General features: G+C 39.1%; 1 protein-coding gene across 1 annotated transcript in view; it reads left to right on the top strand.

Moving 5' to 3' along the window:
* Positions 1–21,124, top strand: part of KY (kyphoscoliosis peptidase) — a 39,056-nt gene that overhangs the window by 7,284 nt on the left and 10,648 nt on the right. Inside the window, exons 2-4 of the mRNA XM_063306818.1 lie at positions 7,899–7,946; positions 11,100–11,174; positions 12,944–13,000. Coding sequence (XP_063162888.1) covers positions 7,899–7,946; positions 11,100–11,174; positions 12,944–13,000 — 180 coding nt within the window. The remainder of the gene's footprint in view (positions 1–7,898; positions 7,947–11,099; positions 11,175–12,943; positions 13,001–21,124) is intronic.

The following is a 21,124-nucleotide window of genomic DNA, read 5'->3' as shown; positions in this document are numbered from 1 at the left end:
GCTTCTCTATTACATTGATATGGTGTTGAAATGACTTGGTAGCTGGATTTAGACTGCTAAATTCCAGCATTTTCAGAAAGGAAAGGATTGGCCTAAACTATAGTTCAGAAAATGTCCAAACATGACATTTATGCCAAACTTTATTCTGGAATGAAATTGCACTGCAGTTATTAAATCTGTAGAAAAGTATTTTCCAATGTTCTGCTAGCTCCCTGTGATATGCTAATTCTCTATATGCATTTGGCAGGGGCTGCAGTCTTAAACATTACCCAGCAATACATTCCACTGATAAGTCAATGTGTATCACAGTGTTGAATTTGGGGAGCATTCAAATATGCAACCACTCACCTGTAATTCTAACTGGTTGGAGTCCAGGAAAGTCTGTATAATGAATGTGCTCTTAAAACTTATGTTATTTTGTGCTACAGGCTTTAAAAGGATTGGCAATGGAAACAACAAACTAGAGCAATACCAAGAAAATTACCTTCATGGTATGTCTGTTACTCTTTGGCATTTTGTGTGAGAAACACAGTCCATATCATAACTATATCAGTAATAATACTGTACTATAGAGAATCTATCAGTATAGTATATATAGCCCACCTTTCTATATGTTCTCAGGTTAGAACGATATGGATGTTACATTACATCATGTTCCCATATATGAGGTTTTAGATCAGCAGCACATTAAGATGATGTCAAAATGACCCATGGTGAATTCAATTTCGGGTAGAAGGTTTGAACCTTATAAAATAAGACCTGGCTACATACATGTGAGAGCTAGTTTGGTCTAGTGGTTAAGGCATCAGACTATAAACCGGGAGACTGTGAGTTCTAGTCCTGCCTTAGGCACAAAGCCAGCTGGGTGACCTTGGATGAGTCACTTTCTCTCAGCACTTGGAAGGAGGCAATGGCAAACCACTTCTGAAATCTTGCCAAGAAAACTGCAGGGACTTGTCCAGGCAGTTGCCAGGAGTCAACACTGCCTTGAAGCCATCAAAAACAAACAAACAAGCAAAAAAAAAAAAATCCCATACATCTGACAAGTCCCAATAAGGATGAAGCCAATCACATACTGCCTCCTGGTGGTCAATATAACTGTACTATATAGGGAGACATTCTTGGAAATTAAGCTTCTTTGATGTGTCCAAATACTGCTATCATTCCTAGGCAGCAATCAAACCCTACCATGTCTAAATAATTTATAATTTGTTCTCCTTTAATGGTTCTGCAAAATCTCTGCTCATTCTGCCTAATGGTAGAGCCAGCACTGATATGCAAGAAAGTGATAGTGGCATTTATGGAAATTACATAGGTACATTTTTAAAAAATCAAAGGGCAAGCAACTGCAGAATTATTTAGGAATGACAGGGACATGTATGATGCTATTTGAGGATACAGACATTTTTTGGACTAGGGGGTACAATTTGGAGAATTGGTTCTGAAAATAGAAATGGCAATTGCAGATGCTAGCAACTTTATAGTAAACGTCCAAATATTAGGGCTTTTGCATAATTCTTATAATGTAGTAAAGGAATCTACAACCTACATTCCTTGTCTTAAATTTCTGAGCTTCTTGGCCTAATTTTCTCTGCAAGAGATCAGTAAGAACTGCCTGTTCCTTATCTTCAGCCTCTGGGTGTGAGAGAAGAATAAGTTAAAAAGAAAAAAAAGCAGTTTTAGAGAGACAATGGATGTCCCTACTCACTTTTAGTTCTGGTCCCAGCCATTGTTTGCTTCAGCGTTACTCATCATGTGATGATGTCAAAATGGCAACACAAGCACAATGATTTTGTTGTTTATTCGTTTAGTCGCTTCCGACTCTTTGTGACTTCATGGATCAGCCCACGCCAGAGCTTCCTGTCAGTCATCACCACCCCCAGCTCCCCCAAGGATGAGTCTGTCACCTCCAGAATATCATCTATCCATCTTGCCCTTGGTTGGCCCCTCTTCCTTTTGCCTTCCACTCTCCCTAGCATCAGCATCTTCTCCAGGGTGTCCTGTCTTCTCATTATGTGGCCAAAGTATTTCAGTTTTGCCTTTAATATCATTCCCTCAAGTGAGCAGTCTGGCTTTATTTCCTGGAGTATGGACTGGTTTGATCTGCAAAAGCCACATTTACATACAGTATTTGCATCATGATGTCTGATACAAGTGTGTAAGTTGCAGGATTTGCATGATGGCAATTTGCCCCCTTGCCCCCAATAGAGACCCAAACTGGCAATAGATTATTCCTGAAGTAATCTGTCTTGCATCAAGAACAACAACAATTTGCTTATCCCTGATACACTAAATACTCTCATTTGGTTATCTCAAACTACCTTACAGTCATCCATAAAAACCTCTCAGTTGATGCAAGCTGTCACACAGCCAGTGTCCTGCTAAAGTAATTTTATTTGTTCTGGAATCTGTGCACAAATTTTTCAGATCAGAAAAAGAAATTAGATCTTTGGCTTCACAACAGACTCCATCTAGATTTTACATCAAGAATTTCCACCACTCTGTAGATAGTTCCCAACAATATTTAGTTGCATAATGAATTATCAGAAGTATTCATGCACCAAGCATGGAGGTGTCAACAAATCAATTTTGAGTACTATGGCTGGGTTACACTACTTGTGAAGTTTGACACCATGAAGCAACCAGTGCTCTTACAGTGTTTCTGAATGCTATGAAGTAATTCAGATTAGTCATATTAAAACAAACACATGACTATCACACGTTGCAGTGATAGTTCATCATTCATGGACCTGAGCTATGCCAGCCATAAGTTATGCAGTACCCAGAATGGTAAATGCATTTCTGGAATGCTGCAACTTCTCTTTGGTGATTATCAGTATACAGATCTTTGAAATAATATGCTGCTTAATGTATTCCTTTATGGAGAATGAGTGTAGGGAGGTTATATCATTCTGTACTTTATTTTGATTTGTGTATTAAAATATAAGATTTAAAAACAGAAAAATATATTTCAGCACTTTCTATATGTTCTTCCAGTGCATAGAGGGGATTTGGGTTCAACTAACTTTCTTGGCTAACTACAAATAACAAGCTTCCTCATGACTATAATTAAAGTGCACCTCCGTTTCTATGACTTGCTATTTGTGCAACTTGGTTGTTAACCAGACTCCACCATTCAAAGAACTCACCTATATTTGCCCAGCTTTATACTATCACACATTGATTGTTAGTTTTCCTGCCAGTAGATGATGCTTGGTGGGAAGCAGAACAGATCTAGGAGTGTCCACCAATCCTCTTCCTTAACTTGATCCCATTAAAACCCTAAGGAGAGCATCATTCCCAGCCTGATAAGGAACAGAAGTCAGCAATTAAGGCAACACAAAATATGCTGCCAGGATAGCACTTACAGCCATCTGGCCTCAGACACTAAACAAAGCAAATTTAAGAAGTGTAATCCTTGGCTATTAAAAGGTTGCTTACCTCCAAAGCAAATCAAATGTATTATTATGATCAAAGATCAGCATATTACCCCCCCCCCCATAAAATTAATACAATAAAATTGGTGCAATGAGTCCAGACTGACGAATCGTCACTTTGCACTACTACCCTATTTGCACTAGATGTTGCCATGTTTTCACTGCAGCCACACAACTGGTGGTTATTGGTCATTGTGCTGGTGGTAGCATGTTTTGAGTATGAAAGAAGTGGATTGGTATAATATACTTTGGTCTTCTTAGGATGTATTGTAGCTGGAGCAGTATGTAATCCTTACACAGATCCCCTTTAAAATTGTAGTAAAACAATACATGCTGAATGGTTTCTATTTCCCAAGAATCACAAGAGCTATGTAATGAATGCCTATTCTAAAACACCCTCAGACTCATGAGCAGGAATGCAAAGATATCTGATTTATTAAAGAATAGTATGCAGGATCACAAAGAAAGCTGAGAATGATGAAAGCGCGCCAAATGCAAACTAAAAACCCTCGGTGCAAATGAGATCCCTCCCCCTGTAGAATCTTCCCAAGCTCACAATCCCAGGTGCTCCTAATGGCTTCTGATGGTCTGCAGGAAAAGTCCTTGAGCAGAGCACATAACCCAAATACGTTCCATTGAAATGAATATAGATACAGAGCTTGGTACAAGGTTTCACAGCAGCTCCCTCCCAAACAGAAACGCGCGTCAGCGCCATGGCATGGGAAACGTTACGATGTACAGTGCACGTTCATTGAAACAGTGAACAGGACAAGCAGATGCATTCTTTTAGTACAGTTTTGGTGAATCTGCCCCGTCATAAAGTCAATGGGAGTACACTCTGCCTAACTCTAAAAAAACTCCTTCCTTAACCCAGGGAAAGTTAATCTGTATAACCAGCATGCAGATTGCTATATACCTTTTGCTATCAGGGCTCTGCCATTCCAGGAAGGGGTGCTAACTTTGGTTTCGTATTCAATATCATTCAACCTTTGAAGGACTGTCTTTTTTGCCTGGTGAAAACCAGATGATAGGAGTGAATTTGTAGTAAGCCCAGAGCACCCCAGTCTTTGATTTACTGCTAGTATCCATGATGAGAAGTGGTTGCCCTTCAAAATTAGCAGAACCAGGCCATTAGGAAAAAATGTTACCTCCAGCCAATTTGTAATAACTTCTGTTTTGGGCACTCCTGCTCTCAGGCCTAAGTACTGTGTCAGTGTAGAGAGTAAGGAAGATGACTTTGACAAAGATATGTAAGATCTGTTGCCTGGGTGACAAGGGGTGAAAAAATATTTTAAATCCAGAACATCCAGATAACATTTAGAAGTGGCTCAGACAGAAACCTCCCTAATTCACTGAACTATAAGGTGGAGGAGGAGGTACAGCAAATCAAAATTGCAAGGTTCTGTTATTATAGCTAATCTCAGTAAAAGTCTTCCTGGGGAATAGATTTCTTGGTTTGGTCTGCCCAGTGGGGCTGACAATAGTCTTGCAAGTCTGATTATGCTGGACTTAAAATATTTTTCACCCTTCATTGCCCTAGCAACAGATCTTGCATATCTCCATCAAGGTAATCTTTCTTACTCTCTATAGCTGGGACACATTTTGCAGCTGGCAGTATGGACCTTAGACATTTTGTTTGTGTACCCTCAAGAGTATTTTTCTTCATATAAAGTTCTACCTATTCTCCATATAAAAATTGGGCAAGGGTTTTAACCTTAAAAATGTTTAGGGGTGTCAGTATTAATCATGTTGGATGATAACTCTTATCTTCCTCAGCTGCTGAATCACCAAGACCCCAGAACAGTGATCCTCCAAAAGGGTCAGAAGAGTTTTTAAAAAACTGCCTCTAAGACAAAAGGAAAATGTTTAAAGAATTTTAAAGCTTCCATGTAATTCTCCATGTAATACCACAATCTAAACTGGACCAACATTCACTTGATTGAGTGATCATGTACCATCAAGTCCATGTCAACCCTTAGTGACCACTAAGATAAATTTTCTCCATGATGATCTGTCCCTAATTTGGTCCTTCAGGTTTTCCAGCAGTGCATCCCTCACCACTGTAACTGAGTCCATCCACTTTGCTGCTGGTCATCCTCTTCTTCTCTTTCCTTCCTTTCCCAGCATTAGAGCCTTCTCCAGACAGCTGGGTCTTTGCATAATGTGACCAAAGTAGGATAATTTGAGTCTAGTCATTTGTGTTTCGAATGAGAACTCTGAGCTGATTTGTTTGATGATCCCTTTTTCTTTTCTTTTTTTCTTTTTGTTTTCTTGGCTGCCCATGGTATTCTCAGCAGTCTTCTCCAACACTGAAGTTCAAAACAGTTAATACTCTTTCCAACTTTCACTTAGAATGTCACAGGGAATACCATTACCTGCCCTACTGTGATCTTTGTAGGTACAGACACATCACAGCATTTGAATATCTTTTCCAAGGACTTCATGGCTACTCTACCAAGTGCTAGTCTATGGGGTATTTGTTAACTACTTGTTCCTTTATTGTTGATGGTTGATCCTAAAAGGCAGAAATTGTCTACCACTTTGATATCTTCATTGTCTATTCTAAGGCTAGCTGTTGTGCCTGTTGTCATTTGTTTGTTATTCTTTATATTTAATTTTACTTCCATTTTTTCATTGATTACTAGAGCTTGCAAATCCTTTACATTTTTGGCTATCAGAGTAGTGTCATCAGCATGGCTCAGGTTATTGATGTTCTTCCTCCAATTTTAAAACGATGCTTCCAGTCCAGCTTCCCTTAATATATTCAGTATATAGGTTGAATAAATAAGGGGAGGTTATACAGCCTTGTCTCACTCCTTTGCCTAACCAGGAACCAGTCTGTTTTGCCATATTCTGCCCACACCATGACTTCCTGACCTTTATGTAGATTTCATGAGATGTTCTGGTACATACAAAGCCATCTTGTTTCAACATGTCTCCTGAACAGAATGCACTATGTAATATGTGAAAGGTGAAAGGTCCCCTGTGCAAGCACCAAGTCATGTCTGACCCTTTGGGGGAATGCTGCTTTCGCAACTTTTCTTGGCAGACGATAGTGAGGTGGTTTGCCATTGCCTTCCCCAGTCACCTTCCCCAGCAAGCTGGGTACTCATTTTACTGACCTTAGAAGGATGGAAGGCTTAGTCAACTTGAGCTGGCTACCTGAGGATCCAGCATCTTCTGGGATCAAACTCAGGTCGCAGGGAGAGTTTTCGGTTGCAATACTATATATGTAACTATGTGTAACTAGGTAACTTGTTGTATAAGCTTCAAGAGTCTCCAAGGACACAGGTAAAACCTTGTCAAACCACCTTGTCATAGCAGAAACTGAGAAGAACAAAATTAAATAGAGTTTTGCATGTTTGCTTAAGAATAAAGAAGAATCTTATTACACCTTTACAAATCAAAGCATAGTTCAAGGAAGTATAAGACTTCAATTATGATTAACTTAGAACAAAGAATAGATGTTTACTACAAAGTATAAATATAAGCTGAAGACTCCCCTTCATGCTTTCTCTTAACAGAGTGCCTTGAACTTAAACTGCAGGAGCCTCGTTCACCTTGTTGTCCTAATTTCTTCCTAGTTTTCTTTTAACTTCCACATAAACTTGACAGCACAAATAGGATCTGTCAAGAGGTGTTTAGGAGAACTTTGTCCACCCTTCAGTAGGCATTTTGCTCCATCTTGGGAGCCATAGGGTCTGCAAAGGATTTTCTAACCCCACCACAGATCTAAGGACTGATGCAATGTAGTATGTAATGCCATGATAAAGGTAAGTGTTTCCAACGGAGGATTCCCACAGGTTGGATGAGAATCAATCTGAAGAAACATGGGAGGACATATAAGTAAGTAACTGATTAAGGAATTAGAAGAATCTCCTAAAGGAACCCCTGGGAGGGCAATGTATTTTAAGTATGGAATCGGTGAAGTAAGATATTGTAATGCTTGGAAACAAGAAATTAGAGATGAGTTTGTAATGTAATGGCCACTGCTTGGGGTTGGGATATGATCAAGATAGATAGAATTAGGCAGTACGTTGAGACCCTTCCTCCAAAAGTACACCTGAAACATGAGAACCATGTGAGGTGGTGTTTTTATTACAACATGGCTGGTTGTTATCAATGACCACTTCTCATTTAAGAACTCAGGGCATGCTACTGTCCCTGGGAAAGCATGTGGAATCCTGAGGTTTACAGAATTAGAAGATTTTAAAACAAATTGAGGAAGATAGAAAAAGAAGGGGGGGCAGGGAAGGGAAGGGAAAGGAGGGGAGGGGAGGGGAGGGGAGGGGAGAGAAAGAGAGAGAAATGAGAATTGAGTACACTCAGTAATCATTAAATGTGAAACATAGTTATGAGGTGACAATATACACAAAAGTTTGGTTCAGATCCTATTTGTTTCTACTCACTTACCCAATTTCATAGTACTTCTGTCACTTAATATTTTCTTTCTTTCTCCAGGCTGTGCTGTTCGGAAGCAACAAGTCATTACACCCTGTTCACCTCAAGGTATGTGGCAAGCTAGCAAATGAGCTGATCATGAAGCACTTGAAAAGGTTTGGAAAGGTCTGGAAAGGCATCATAATCCTGTTCATATATTCCACCTGAAGTGGAGATTTAACCTTGTGTCAAGGAGATGGGGTTATGTGTGCTGACTCTACCCAGCCAATCCCTGATCTTCCCTTATCAAGCAGGAAGTTAAAAGAGAAAAAGGTTCTATTTAAAGGCAAATTGAACGTATCATGCTGAGATCAGGGATACTGGTCTGACCAGGTCCTGGACCATGCAGGATCGTATTGGCATTCAAGCGCATGCAAGCAGAATTTCCTATTGAGAGCTTGCTGGGGAGCTTGGCAAGATCAGAACTGATGGAGTGAATGAATCCAGTTCACCTTTAACATGCACTTTTTGAGTTTAATATGTAGACTGTGCTCATGTCACCTCAGTTTAAAAAAAAATCCAGAGGCTGAGAGAAAATCTGAAATTAATCTGTTCCTATTGGGTAAAAATAAAGCATTAAAAGGAAATTCTCTAGACCTGGCCAATATGAGTTATTGAAGTAACCAAGGCAGGTCTATCTGGAACTCTATTTTCTATTAGAGGAATGTTATCCCAGATGTCAGCTATGAATCTTACATTCATGCAAATAGGAGAATTGTCTAGCTCAACCAGACCAAAGTTTCATTTAATCCACCATTCAGTCTCCATCCCTGATTTACCAGATGCCTCTGGAAAGCAGAGCTTCATGAAAATTGTTTTCCAAGCCTTTGTAACAGAAGATCTGTAGCTCAGTAATACACTGCTTGCAAACAATGCCAAGTTCCATATCCAGAGCCTTCAATAGAGCTGGGAAAGGCTCATATCAGGAATCCTGGAAAGCTCCCACCACTTGTAGAAATAAATACCTGCTGTTGAGACTGCAATGCCCAGAATTCCCAGGTTTTGAATAGATAAAAAATGAGTATCTTTGTGATGAGTTGATTGGGAAAGCCAGGAACTATATATCTGAAGGTGCCCAATTGGGGGTTGTGGATATATAAGACCTCATAACACTTAGAGAGGTCTGGAGGCAGAATGATAATTGAAGCTCCCTGTTTTCCTTCTTCTTCTTCTAGTTCATTGAAATCAATGACTCGGTAAAGAGGAGGATGTGAAAACCCTAAATACTGGCATTATTATTACAATTACAATTTATTTATTTGTTTGTTTGTTTGTTTTTCAAATTTCTATCACCACCCATCTCTCCCAAAAATGGGACTCTGGGCGGTTTTTAACTCATCAGTTCTGCTACTTTGGAGGAAATGTATTGATCCCACTGGTCATTCAAATACTGAACCATATTTAGATGAGGGCTTTCTCCATTGATGGTCTGTGGTAATTATGTCCCTTAAAAATGCCTTGTTGATATAGAGCAGTGATGGACCATGGGTTGCTCAGCATCCCCATTAGAGTGGCCAGGACCATTTTTAATTTTTTTGCATTTTGGAGTGTGTGTGTGTGTGTGTGTGTGTGTGTGTGTGTGTATACACACACACACACACACACATACATACATACACATGCTACCTGAATGCCTTTAAAAATCCCTCAACACAGAAAATGCATTTTTCCCCATTTTGGGGAGATTAAGAGGCATTTTCCTATTTTGTTTCTAAAAAATTCCTAGCCCCATTTGCAAAAGAGGGGCAAAGATATCATACACTGTGTAACCGAAAAGTTTGCTAGCATTTGATATAAACTTTATTTAGGTCGATGAACCAAAGGTCAGACTTGGTAGTATGCAACTTCCTTTAATTTTTAAGATTTCAGATGCTTCCAACTGGAATAAGGTGAAGGAAGCTATTACATCTCTCCAACCTCATCATTTTTTTTTTCCTGGAAAGAAAAAAGATGGAAGAAAAGTTAGGAGTATACAATGGAAGATAGTAATGTCTGTACCTTCTGTAAAATTCCAGTTATGGCAGGATGATTATACAATAAAAGCCTATTTGCTCTGGCCAAATTTGACAACTGACCTTTATTCCCCTTTCCAATTTATGAAGCTTCAGGCAATCTACCTGTGTTCCCTGCTACCCCAATCTCATCCTATTTTTGCAACAATCTTTTTGCCCAGGAAACAAATCTAGTAAGCATAACTAAGCTATGTCTCATCAAGAATGAATAGAAAGGATTCACCTGTAAAGGAAAGGAACAAAAAAAGAACATCCTTTGCTTCTTCAAAAGAGAAGGAAGGACTGACAGAGTAATTTCTTGGCTTCTTTGTTTGCAAAGAGACTACAACAAATCCTAAAATACATCAGTAAATGCCCAGAGGCTCTCAGCCAAATTTCCCAGTTTGATAAGGAAATATCAAAGGCAGGGAGATACGGCTGTCATAACATGTCCTTACTTCTTGCCAACATTTCATACTTTGCAGCTCTGTTCTGAGAAAAATTGAGTTGGATTAAGATTGATCCATCCCATAACCCTAATATAACTTTCCTTGAAAACAAGTAGAAAGGTGGCATAGTTATACAAGGAATCAGCTCATGAAAGGTAGTTCCATGTCTTTTAATATCAAAGAAATGAACAGATGAATGAACAGTAATGGAAATAATAGAAAACAAACAGAGGATCTGAAGGATCTTGGGGCAGTTGAACAAAAAGGTGATGGCATTCTGAAATGAAGATGTGAACCAGAGAAATACTATTTTTCTGGCTTGTGCGTTTGTGTGCATCTGTCAGTACAGGATGCAACCACTGTGAAAATATGCTCACTGAAGAAGGCTTTTATCCTTCCTCCTCCCCACTATCATCTTTATTGTTCAAAGGCTGGAATGTGTGATGAGGTGGAAGCTGGGTGGAAGAAGGGAATTAATATTGGATGGAGGATGTCTGATTGAACAGAAAGTTGTTCATATAAGTTCTTGGTGCTGCCTGGTTTTCCCCAAGTCTGCTCTTTCACAAAAGTTGCCAGCCTTGCACCCCTGCCCTTTCCTGTAATTAATCAACCTCAGGTTTGGAGGTCACATAGAAAGTTGCAATGGGAAAGAAGGGAGGTGGAATTGCCTTTGCTGTGTAGATCTTTCACTTTGTATCTTATGAGATATAACATGTATATGCTGTGCAATCAGAAGTGTCTTTCCCAAAACTCACTGGCTGCAAAATTATTACTTATTTTAGGAACCCAGGTGACAGTAGAAGTTCATAGTAGCAATTCTACCCCACTGTTATTCAAGAAGCTCTCCTCTGGGAAAGGTATGTAGCTTTATGAAACAGGCTGCTTTAAAAATTAAAAAAATTAAAAAATAAATAAAAAGAGATTAGATGGAGTCATACTATATTGGACAGCTGGTGTAGTGCTTGAATCAGGAAATCCCAATTTTGTATTTGCCTGTGCTATGAAGTCACTAGGTGGTTTTAGGCAAGCTGCTCTCTTTTAGCCTGAGTTCCCCTTCTGCAATATGGGGCCGATAATGACTTACTTTACAGACCAGTTGTAAAACTTAAAAAGCTGGCAAGAAATAATGCACATAAAATGCTTTCAGCATTTGAGAGCTCTGTATAAATTAACAGGTACAATACTGTGGCATAACGGACCAGACAGAAAAGGAGCTATATCTGAGCAATTCTTGATTTAAAAAAAAAGTTCCTGTTTTAAAGATGTATAGTTAGCCTATGTTCCCCAATTAAGGAAAGCAAACTGGCCTCAAACTGATTTTCCTAATCGCCAAATAGATTCCTAGGGATGTCCACCTCCTACGCACTAGGAAATCAATTCTGTGAGATTTGAGCATGTTCTTCATAGTGCATTAGAAGGTAATGTTTCCCTCAAGTAAGCTTGACTCCTGGTTAACTATATATAGGTCCATGTAGGTTGCAGGGAGGGAGGCTGTTTATTTTGGGGAAGTCATTTACTGTTGCCTTCTTCTGAGATTCTTTTCTTAAATTTTCCAGTCTAGTGTGCAGCCTTGGGAATTCCTTAAGGTTCCCCATTGAAGCATTAACCAAGTCTGACCCTGCTTAACTTTAACTGATCTTTATCAGCATCTAACTGATAAAGATCAGTTAGATGCTGCCACCTACAGATCCCTAATTCAATAAATAATTTGTTTTAATAAAAGGATAATAAAAGGAAAATATTAGTGAGGTTGCATAAACAGTACCTTTTTACTTGGCAAATCTTAAATGTACACTACCAAATACCTTGTTCTAGCAATACTGTTAGGTAATTTTTTATGGGGTGGAAGGAGTACTTGCAGACATAGTCAACAGTAAATATTTCCATTAAAAAACTGTCAGTTCCATGGAATAATAATACAAAATGTACCAGATTATGCCTAAACATCACTATCAATTCTCCGTGTTAGACAATTTTTTTTTCAGGTACAGTAAGTGATTCTTAAATTCATGATCGGGTTTTCAGGTGTCGTATCCAATGTCTAATAATAAGTGAGATTAATACCCAATACATGCCAGGTCCTGATGAGATTCCCCACACTCTCACAATAATGCTATTTACTGCAAGAGGAAATCTACAATTGATTCTAATTTTCTAATTTTGGTCAGTTGGACACTCCAATCATGTCCCATTTACAGTACATGCAATCGGTTTCTCAATGCTTTCCTATTGTAATACTTGCTAATAAAAAGAAAGTGGTGGATAGATTGTGAAGGAAAGACAAATATCCAAAGTCATCCACAAGGTAAGTTAAATTATACATCTGTTTCAGATGAACATTTTGAAAAGCTATGACTACAAATGGTGATTAGATCATTAACTCCTTGATATGCATACTCATGGAAGGGTATATATTTTTGTCACAAACCCACTGCTGGGCATTTGTTACTGTGGTGGGGAGATTGACTGTAGACACTGTCCAACAGCAAAGAACTCCAACATCAGGTTCCCCAGCCTAGTGCTTTCCAGTTGTGTTGTACCACAAATCCTACAACTTTCCAAACCGGCATATTGATGTGTTTTTCTGTCTGTCCAACTAATTCATATTCATTTCACAATTTCATAGGTTTTCAAGTGAATGGGAAAGGCAGACCCCGCCCACCTGGACTGAAAGACCAGCATGGTAACTACAGAGTGGTAGTATATTGTCTGTCCCATTTCTACAGGCCTGTCTTGTAATTTTCTGGGCACCGATCACAGAGTCCTCTTTAGAATCATAAATAAGGGGAAAATTCCCACTCTTCCAAGTATGTATACAATAGAGAGGTTTTTTCTGTAATTAATTCATATACTCATATATTCATATAGTTCAGGAAGCCTTATATTATTTCTTAGGCTTATCAAAGTATCTCAATAAATTGGAGTTTGATCTGTAAATATGAGCTCTAGGAAATACTATTTTTTTATTCAGTTAGGAACCCTGGTCTTTTGAGCTTTTTTTTTTTTAACCCTAATATTTATGAGAATGTCCCTTTCAATACATGCAGTGACTGAGCAAGAGTGATACATGGGGAGGGAAGCGGGAGGGTTCTTGGCAGAGATCAGCAAATTAAGAGTATTTTTTTCCCTTTGATTCTCTTTGATTCTTTTCTGCTGGTAACAAACAAAAGTATAATTTTCAACGGACAAACCTGTGCTTCAAAAACACCAGTGTTGCCAAAGTCAGCATTCAAGCTCCATTCTATTTTGGGTGTGAGAAGGCAATCTTGGGATCATAGAACTGGAAAGGTCCACTTAGGCCAACAAGTCTAATCCCCGACATTGCAGGGATCCAAACTAAAACATCTCTGATAAATACTTGAACACATCCAAGGAATACCAACTCTCTTGATTATTGGCTCCATTGCTTCTGCTGTTAGAAATATTTTACATTCATGTCTTGTACTCTGGAATGATGAAGAACAGGTCTTGACCTTCCACGTCATATCATTTCAGATATTTGAAGAGGGCTACTGTAGTCCCCCTCCACTTTCTGGTGTAAACATTCCCAATTCATTCAAACTCTTTTCATAGGTGTTTTGTTTTGGTACCTTGATCATTCATGTTGCCTTCCTCTGCACTTGTTTCAGTTTGTCTATATCTTTCTTAAGTATGATACCAGAACTGGATGCAATAGTTAAAGTGGAATCTGATCAGTGCAGAATGATTACTTCCTGTGATTTGGAAACTGTCCTTCAGTTGATACAGCCTAAAATTGCTTTTGCTTCCTTGCAGCAACATCACATTGCTGACTCAAATTTATTTATTAAATTACTATTTCATTCTCTTTTCCAGGAGAATTATTGCCATCCATCATTCTATACTTGTGCATCCGATTTCTGTTTCTTATGTTAAACTTAGGAATTTCTCCCTCAAATTTCATTGTTATTTTAAGCCCACCTCTCAAAGCTAGGAAATTCATTTCACATTTTGATTCATGACTTCTAGAATATTACATATCCACTGATTTTGCATCATCTACAAATCTGATAAGCATTCTCTCCCCTGCTTCATCTAACTCATTAACAAACATGCTGAAGAGTACAGGGCCCAGGACTGAAACTTGTGGCACCCTACTCAGCACCTTATTCCAGTTTGATGGGGAACCATTAATGATCACTCTCTGAGTATGATTTTTAAGGCAGCTACATATCTGCTTAATTTCATTTCATTCAACCTACTCTTAACTAGCTTATTAATCAATATGTCATGGGATATACTGTCAAACATGTTGCTAAAATCAACATAAGTTACATCTTCAGCAGTTCCAGAATTTATTTAAATGACAAAATGTTAGTCTGACAACACTTGTTCTTGACAAATCAATACTGACTTTCTGGTAATTACTGCATTGTTTTCAAGGTGCTTACAGAACCATCTTTAGAACATCTGCTATAGCATCTTTACACATACTGAAATCAGACTCATTTTTCCCCCTTTTTATTCTTTCCAACTCAACAGAATGTTGAAAAGAAATATGATGTAAAGGGGCTCTGTCTGCATGTCTGCCTCTCTACCAGCAGGAAAACTCTGAACACAAATCGGAATGGGACCAAATTTGATACAGCAGGAAAAGCCAGAAAAAGAAAAATTGAGTTTGTAAATGGGTCAGGTCCAGCCAGGAGCTGCAGAGAAAAACACTTCAGAAAAAACATCATCAATCCATTCTTATAGGAAAGGCTGCTGGGCAGTGAATTGGAAGGCTGCCAAATGTTCCATTCTTCGCTCTGCTCCCTCCTGGTCATATGCAGCCTGTCCTGTGCTTTTCTGTGCACACAGACATGTAAGCACACAAACGACTGAGAAGAAAGCAGAAACACCCACACACATGCACACACTCCTAGGAGACAACACAATACTTAATTACACTAGGAAAAAAGAAAAAGAAAGTGCCCCCTGTGGCTATTGCTGGTAAAAGGATTCCATACATGATGATCTACATGCCTTCCCTACCTTGTTCCAGGTAGGGAAAGCATCCATCGTCTTCCAGTTGTCTGGCATTTTACCAGTTTTCTGGGATTTGTTGAAGACAGTGCAAACAGCTTCTGCTAGACCATCTGCAAATTCCTTCTATCTTAAATATAAAGTGTTTCAAGATGCAAAGGAAAGAGGAGGATGGGGTTTACCAGATCTAAAATTGTATTTTGCAGCTTGCTGTTTGGTTTGGTTTGGTTTGGTTTGGTTTGGTTTGGTTTGGTTTGGTTTGGTTTGGTTTGGTTTGGTTTGGTTTGGATGAAAGAATGGGTGTCGCTGAGAAACAAAAGATTTTCAGAGTTGCAAATTCATTCTAGGATATGTTGCTGTTGCTTTAAGGGCAATTCCCAAGAGCAACTTTCAGATCAAATGAGTTATGTATAAAAACTGAAAAACTTCACAGTTTGTTGTTCGTCTTTGAATGCTGCCTGTATTTAGTGACAATAAAGAGTCTCCTGATAACTGGTGGGGGGGTATTACCTACAGAAAGAATGCTAGATGTTGTACCTTCAGCACACTAGGATGCAATTTATTTGCCCTTGAAGATTTAGACTCATTCAGAATAAATAGATATTCTCTGATGGTGTTTTTCTCAATCTCAGTCTTCCATCCTCCTCCTTCGGCCTGTTCTTCCCAAATGTCTGGGGGAAGATCTACCCATTTACTGATGAACACAGAGTCAAAACAGAAGTTGTGTACCTCTGACTTTTATTTTATTTTAGGTTTGATTAAGTTAATTTTTAGTTTTGGTTAATAGTAGCATTTTGCCTTCTTCACTGAGTGACTGGTACAGTTATTCTTCTTATCTACCTGAAAAAGCCTTTTTTGTATTTCTTAGCATCTTTTGCCAACATCAGCTGTTGGCCAGGTATGTGAACATGGCACGAGCACTGCAGGTCACAAGTGCAGATTACTGTCCATTCAATTACACTTTTATTTCTTAAGACATGACCAGGAAATGACTTTTATTGCTTATTTCTCTATTTCTAGGTTCTCAGATTAATTAAATACAAACACTTAATAGGGCAAATTCCTTCTTAAGTTCCTCTGTGAAACTTCATTTGCAAGTTTATGTTTGCTCTTTCTGTTCACTCACTCTGTGAATTCTGCTCTTCAATTATATGATCCTTGTTTAGCCACCACACTGGCAACCACTGAGAGCCAAGAACTGCACACAGTGAGTGAGCATCATCATCAAGGAGACACTAGAAGTCACTAGAAATGGAAGATAAATTTTATGGTTTAAGTTTGTTTATATTTGTATACAGGCTGAGCAAAATAGGGTTTTATAGCATTAATAATAGATACATTTTCCACCAGATTTCTAAAGAAATCACAGCATTTTATGGAAAATGTCAGACTTTTACCTTATTTCTCTAATTCCAGCACAGAGGTTAAAAAAAAGGGTGGCGGTGATTAGTCTGGTCTTTTCCCTTGACTAATTGTTAGAAGAGGATTGGCCAAATTGCACTTATGCAACAGTCTGAACAAGATCTTTAAACCCCTTTGGTTTTCTACGGAAACTCATCACAGTGACTACTTGTTCCTGGTGAGGTCAAGAGGTAAGGTTTTGGAGTACCCACATAAGAAAGAAGCATCTTTAGCCCTCAAGAGTGACAGCACAAAGATAGCCTTGAGGCTCATTCAGGCTAAACCTAATCCATGTCCATATTTTCAAGACTAATAACTTGTCCTCTTTCCTGTGCTTGGCTGTATATCTTTCAAGTTACAGATGAACCCATTTATTCATGAATAATGACATAAAAGGCAACCATGCTCCCTGTTGATTAAAGTTGCCATTAAAATAACCATGAAAAGAGGACAGTGATGAGAAGTGCTTTTTTAAAACAAAACAAAACAAAAAAGCCTCTGTAATAATTAAAATAATCTTAGCTGTGTAATCTATAGACTCTCTCTCTCCTCTCTCTCTCACACACATACACACAAACCCCTTTCTCTCACACAGAGACACAATTTTCTGTTTTCTCCTCCTCCTCATTCTCTCTCACCCAAGCAGGTGTGTACATGCATAGACATACACACACACACACACACAGTGTATTTTTGGTATTTTACTAGCAGATTCCCATGATATACTGGTAATAATGATAGATATACTGGTAATAATCTTTTTTAATCATATTCTTTTTAATCATAATCTTTTTAAATCATAGATATATTGGTACTAATCTTTTTAATATGTGCTGGCAGCTACAACCATCAGATTTAGCCTGCAAAACTCCAGCTGACCACAAGATTGCACCGAGGACATGCAGAAAATGCTCTTTGCTGTCACCTAGGTCAGTGTTTCTCAACCTCAGCAACTTTAAGATGAGTGGACTTCAACTCCCAGAATTCCCCAGCCAGAATTCTGGGAGTTAGAGTCCACACATTTTAAAGTTGCTGAGGTTGAGAAACCCTGACCTAGTGGTCATTTGGACTTTGCTGCCCAAGTCTGGTAAAATTCTACAGAGAAGCAAAGCAGATTTAAAAAGGCAAACAAGAGTTGAGTCTGTCAGAGCACAGAGGTGAATGGAGGGCAACCTTTAGAAAAATATCTGGATGCTGGCATACAGTAACTCAAAATGCTTGGTCACCCTACTGGAGATGGAGATCCAATGTAGAACTTAGGGGAGGTTTTCACTTTCATAATCTAATCCTTCCCAGTGCTACTTCTGAAGAATTAGATTCCTTGACATTTGGCATACGTTTTAGCTGAGAATGCAAATAGTAAGATGGGCTTTTAATGAAGTATTTTAATGAAGTATGAAGTTGGGGTTCAGCAACAGACACATTGTGAGTGTCTGCACTCGGCTTGGTGTACTCAGCAGCAGAGTATTGTACCCCAGTGTGGCTTAACAGCCCGCACACAAGTAGGATTGATGCACAGCTGCATGAGTCAATGTGCATCGTCAGTGGGACAATATGATCTACTCCCACGTACTGGCTGCCTGTTCTGAGTCATATACCACCCCTGGATGTAAGACGGAAAAATGCCCTCCTTCAAGAATACCAGAAGATTATTGATAACCCCCAGCTGCCAATATTGAGTGACATAACCTGCCTGGAACGAAATAGGCTGAGATCTAGTCATCCAGCCATTTCAACTGCTAAATCACTTGTAGAAGATGACTTCAACATCCACAACATGTGGAAACAGAATTGGCTAGAAAATTGTCCTCCACAATGTCGAAGCTTATCCTGCGTCTCAGAGAAACCATCTGGATTTGATCAGCCCCGTGCGATATGGACAACATTGAACAGAATCTACACGGGCCATGGTAGACGTGCTGATGTCCTTTATAAGTGGGGCAAAATGACATCACCGAATTGTGCCTGTGGGGCTGAAAAACTATCCAACATATAGTGACAGAGTGCTAAAACAGAGCCTATAACAGATATTTTGCCAATTTCCTGGCTGTGACAAATGAAGCAAAAAATTATAGTTAATACAATTTTTTGTTAATGTAATCTAGACATATGTCTATAATTTTATACTCTATATTTTATATCTTGTATTTTATCTCCTGTGTTTTTATTCTATTGAACTGCAATGTGAATGTGCCATACGATAAATAAAATAATGAAGTATCATGAGATAGTCAGTGCCTGCCAGAGATACAGCCTTTGTTTGCTTGAGTGGAGCAATGTACCAGCAGCCTGGTACAGAATTCCAGCTGCTAATGGTCTCATTGTATCATTGTATGACTTGTTGTGAATTCTGATGCTACTTGGAGCCTTTTCAGTTATAGCCTGACAGAGAGCAAAACAGACCACCAGTCTGAACTACTACCCTGCTCCCAAATGGTAGAAAGTAATTTTCCGAGATGGACAGAATAGGAACCTCTTAAATGCATAAATCTGCTTTAGCTCTCTTTAGGTCACTGTAATAGCCCTCTTCAGTAAAAGGCCAGATACACAAACAAGCTTGTTAAACAGACAGATGCCTGGTGCTTGAGAGCTGGTTGAGACAGACAGATGGCTGTTCAGTACATTGCGTGGCTCACACGTACATCCTTTCTTGCCTGTTGTTCTGCCTTCACTCATTGCACCTGGAAATGAGGTTGAATCCTACAGGATCCTGTGGCTGCTACAGCTTCTGACACAAGGCTTTTCCTTGGCAGTGCCTGTCCTCCCCTGTAATCTCAGGTGCAGAAAAAAGAAGGTTTAGGAACAGGCTCTCCCTAATTTTAGAATAAGACAGAGTGTGACTCTGTGAAGCTCCAGTTTGAAATATTGTATTATTACAATTTGCTCTACATGGGGCTGTCAATGAAAACCACCTGGAAGTTTCAATGGATTCTAAATATAGTTGTTTGAGAATATGGAAGTTCTCCCATGTAACATCTCTATTTTGAAAATTTTGGTGGTTGCCAGGTGATAGTCAGTGCCACTTAAGGTGCTGAAAGCTCTACATGCGTCAGGACCTGAATATCTACAGGACTGTCTGCTCGCCATGGTTTCGGCCTGTCCTGGGCCTGTGAGATCAAGTATGGCAGGACCACTCTGGCTCCCTTCTCTTAGGAACTGCCATCCACAGAGCCCAAGGAGTTGAGCCTTTTAGTTGCAGTCCCTCTTCTTTGGAATAATTTTCTTCCAGGATCACACTAGACCCCACCCTGCTCAGATTTGGGAGAGCCATAAAAACAAGGCTTTTAAGAAAGCTGTAGGAGGGGACTTGGTGTAAGTAGGGAGCTCCTACCTTGGGGTGTATTTGGTTGGCTTTTATTGATGGCATAGTCTTCTTTGCAATGTTTGACTATTGTTCTTGTTGCTGTTAGTTGTGTTATTTTGTTGTACTAAGCAAAATATATTAATTGTTAATATTTTAATTAAGGGAATATAAGCTGCTCAGAGACCACTGGATAGGAGCAGCATATAAACCCCAGGCACTAGCTAACTAACTAACTATTTATCTCAAATGGATGTTTGCTAATGCACAGACTTGCTCAAAAGTCAATTCTCTCTCCCCTCCCCCCCAACCATTTTTTAAATTCAGCCCAAATCTGGTGCGATAGTTAAATGCCATTTGAGAGGACTGGAATCTTGGGATAATGTGAAGTTATCTCATGAGATCTTGGAAAATAATATTTAAAACTCATGAGATTGGATAATTCTCAGGATGGCTGCTCTCTAAAAGTAGCATGGATCCCAACTACTGAATTAGATTGTGTTTTTACAAGCCCATCCCAGGTCCAGCCATCTCTGCAACGGTGCTATCTGTGCCAACTATGCAACAGTGATTGAGCCCCTGCAGAAGAACACATGAATAAAATAAGATTCCTTGTTAGCTCAGAAACAAGGTAGGGTAGTTACGGGAATGAAACAGCAGAGTCCCTGTCCCCTTTATAAAGTTGTAGAAACAGGATGTTAATCAGGAAATCTAAGCAGGAGATGTGTTCATACTTTTGTTGCATCTGGTCCCTATCTAGAGTAGCATTTGTTTGCTGTAATACTGACTTTGCAGCAACATTGCAAGACATAGCCTCCATTACCTCAACCAATTCTGCTTAGCTGGCATCTAACCAGAATGAATATGAATGAGATTATTTGCAGACAAAATCTCACAAGTATGTCAGCCTGGGGGAGTGTTATCTCATCCACCTTGTCCTAAGCAGGGCCACTGAATGAGAATCTGCATACCCATTATGAATGGAGAAGTGCACGTGTTTGCTTATCACCACAGTTATAAGCATGTACCCTTGCTTGGTCATACTCATGCCTAGTCCTCTGCTATTTTTGCTCCAGGCATCTCTTAAGTCTTGTTAATTGTGTTTTTTAAGCTGTTATGTAG

The sequence above is a fragment of the Candoia aspera genome, chromosome 6 (genome assembly GCF_035149785.1).
Source record: "Candoia aspera isolate rCanAsp1 chromosome 6, rCanAsp1.hap2, whole genome shotgun sequence".
Taxonomy (NCBI): domain Eukaryota; kingdom Metazoa; phylum Chordata; class Lepidosauria; order Squamata; family Boidae; genus Candoia; species Candoia aspera.
This window is presented reverse-complemented; position numbering and strand designations above follow the sequence as displayed.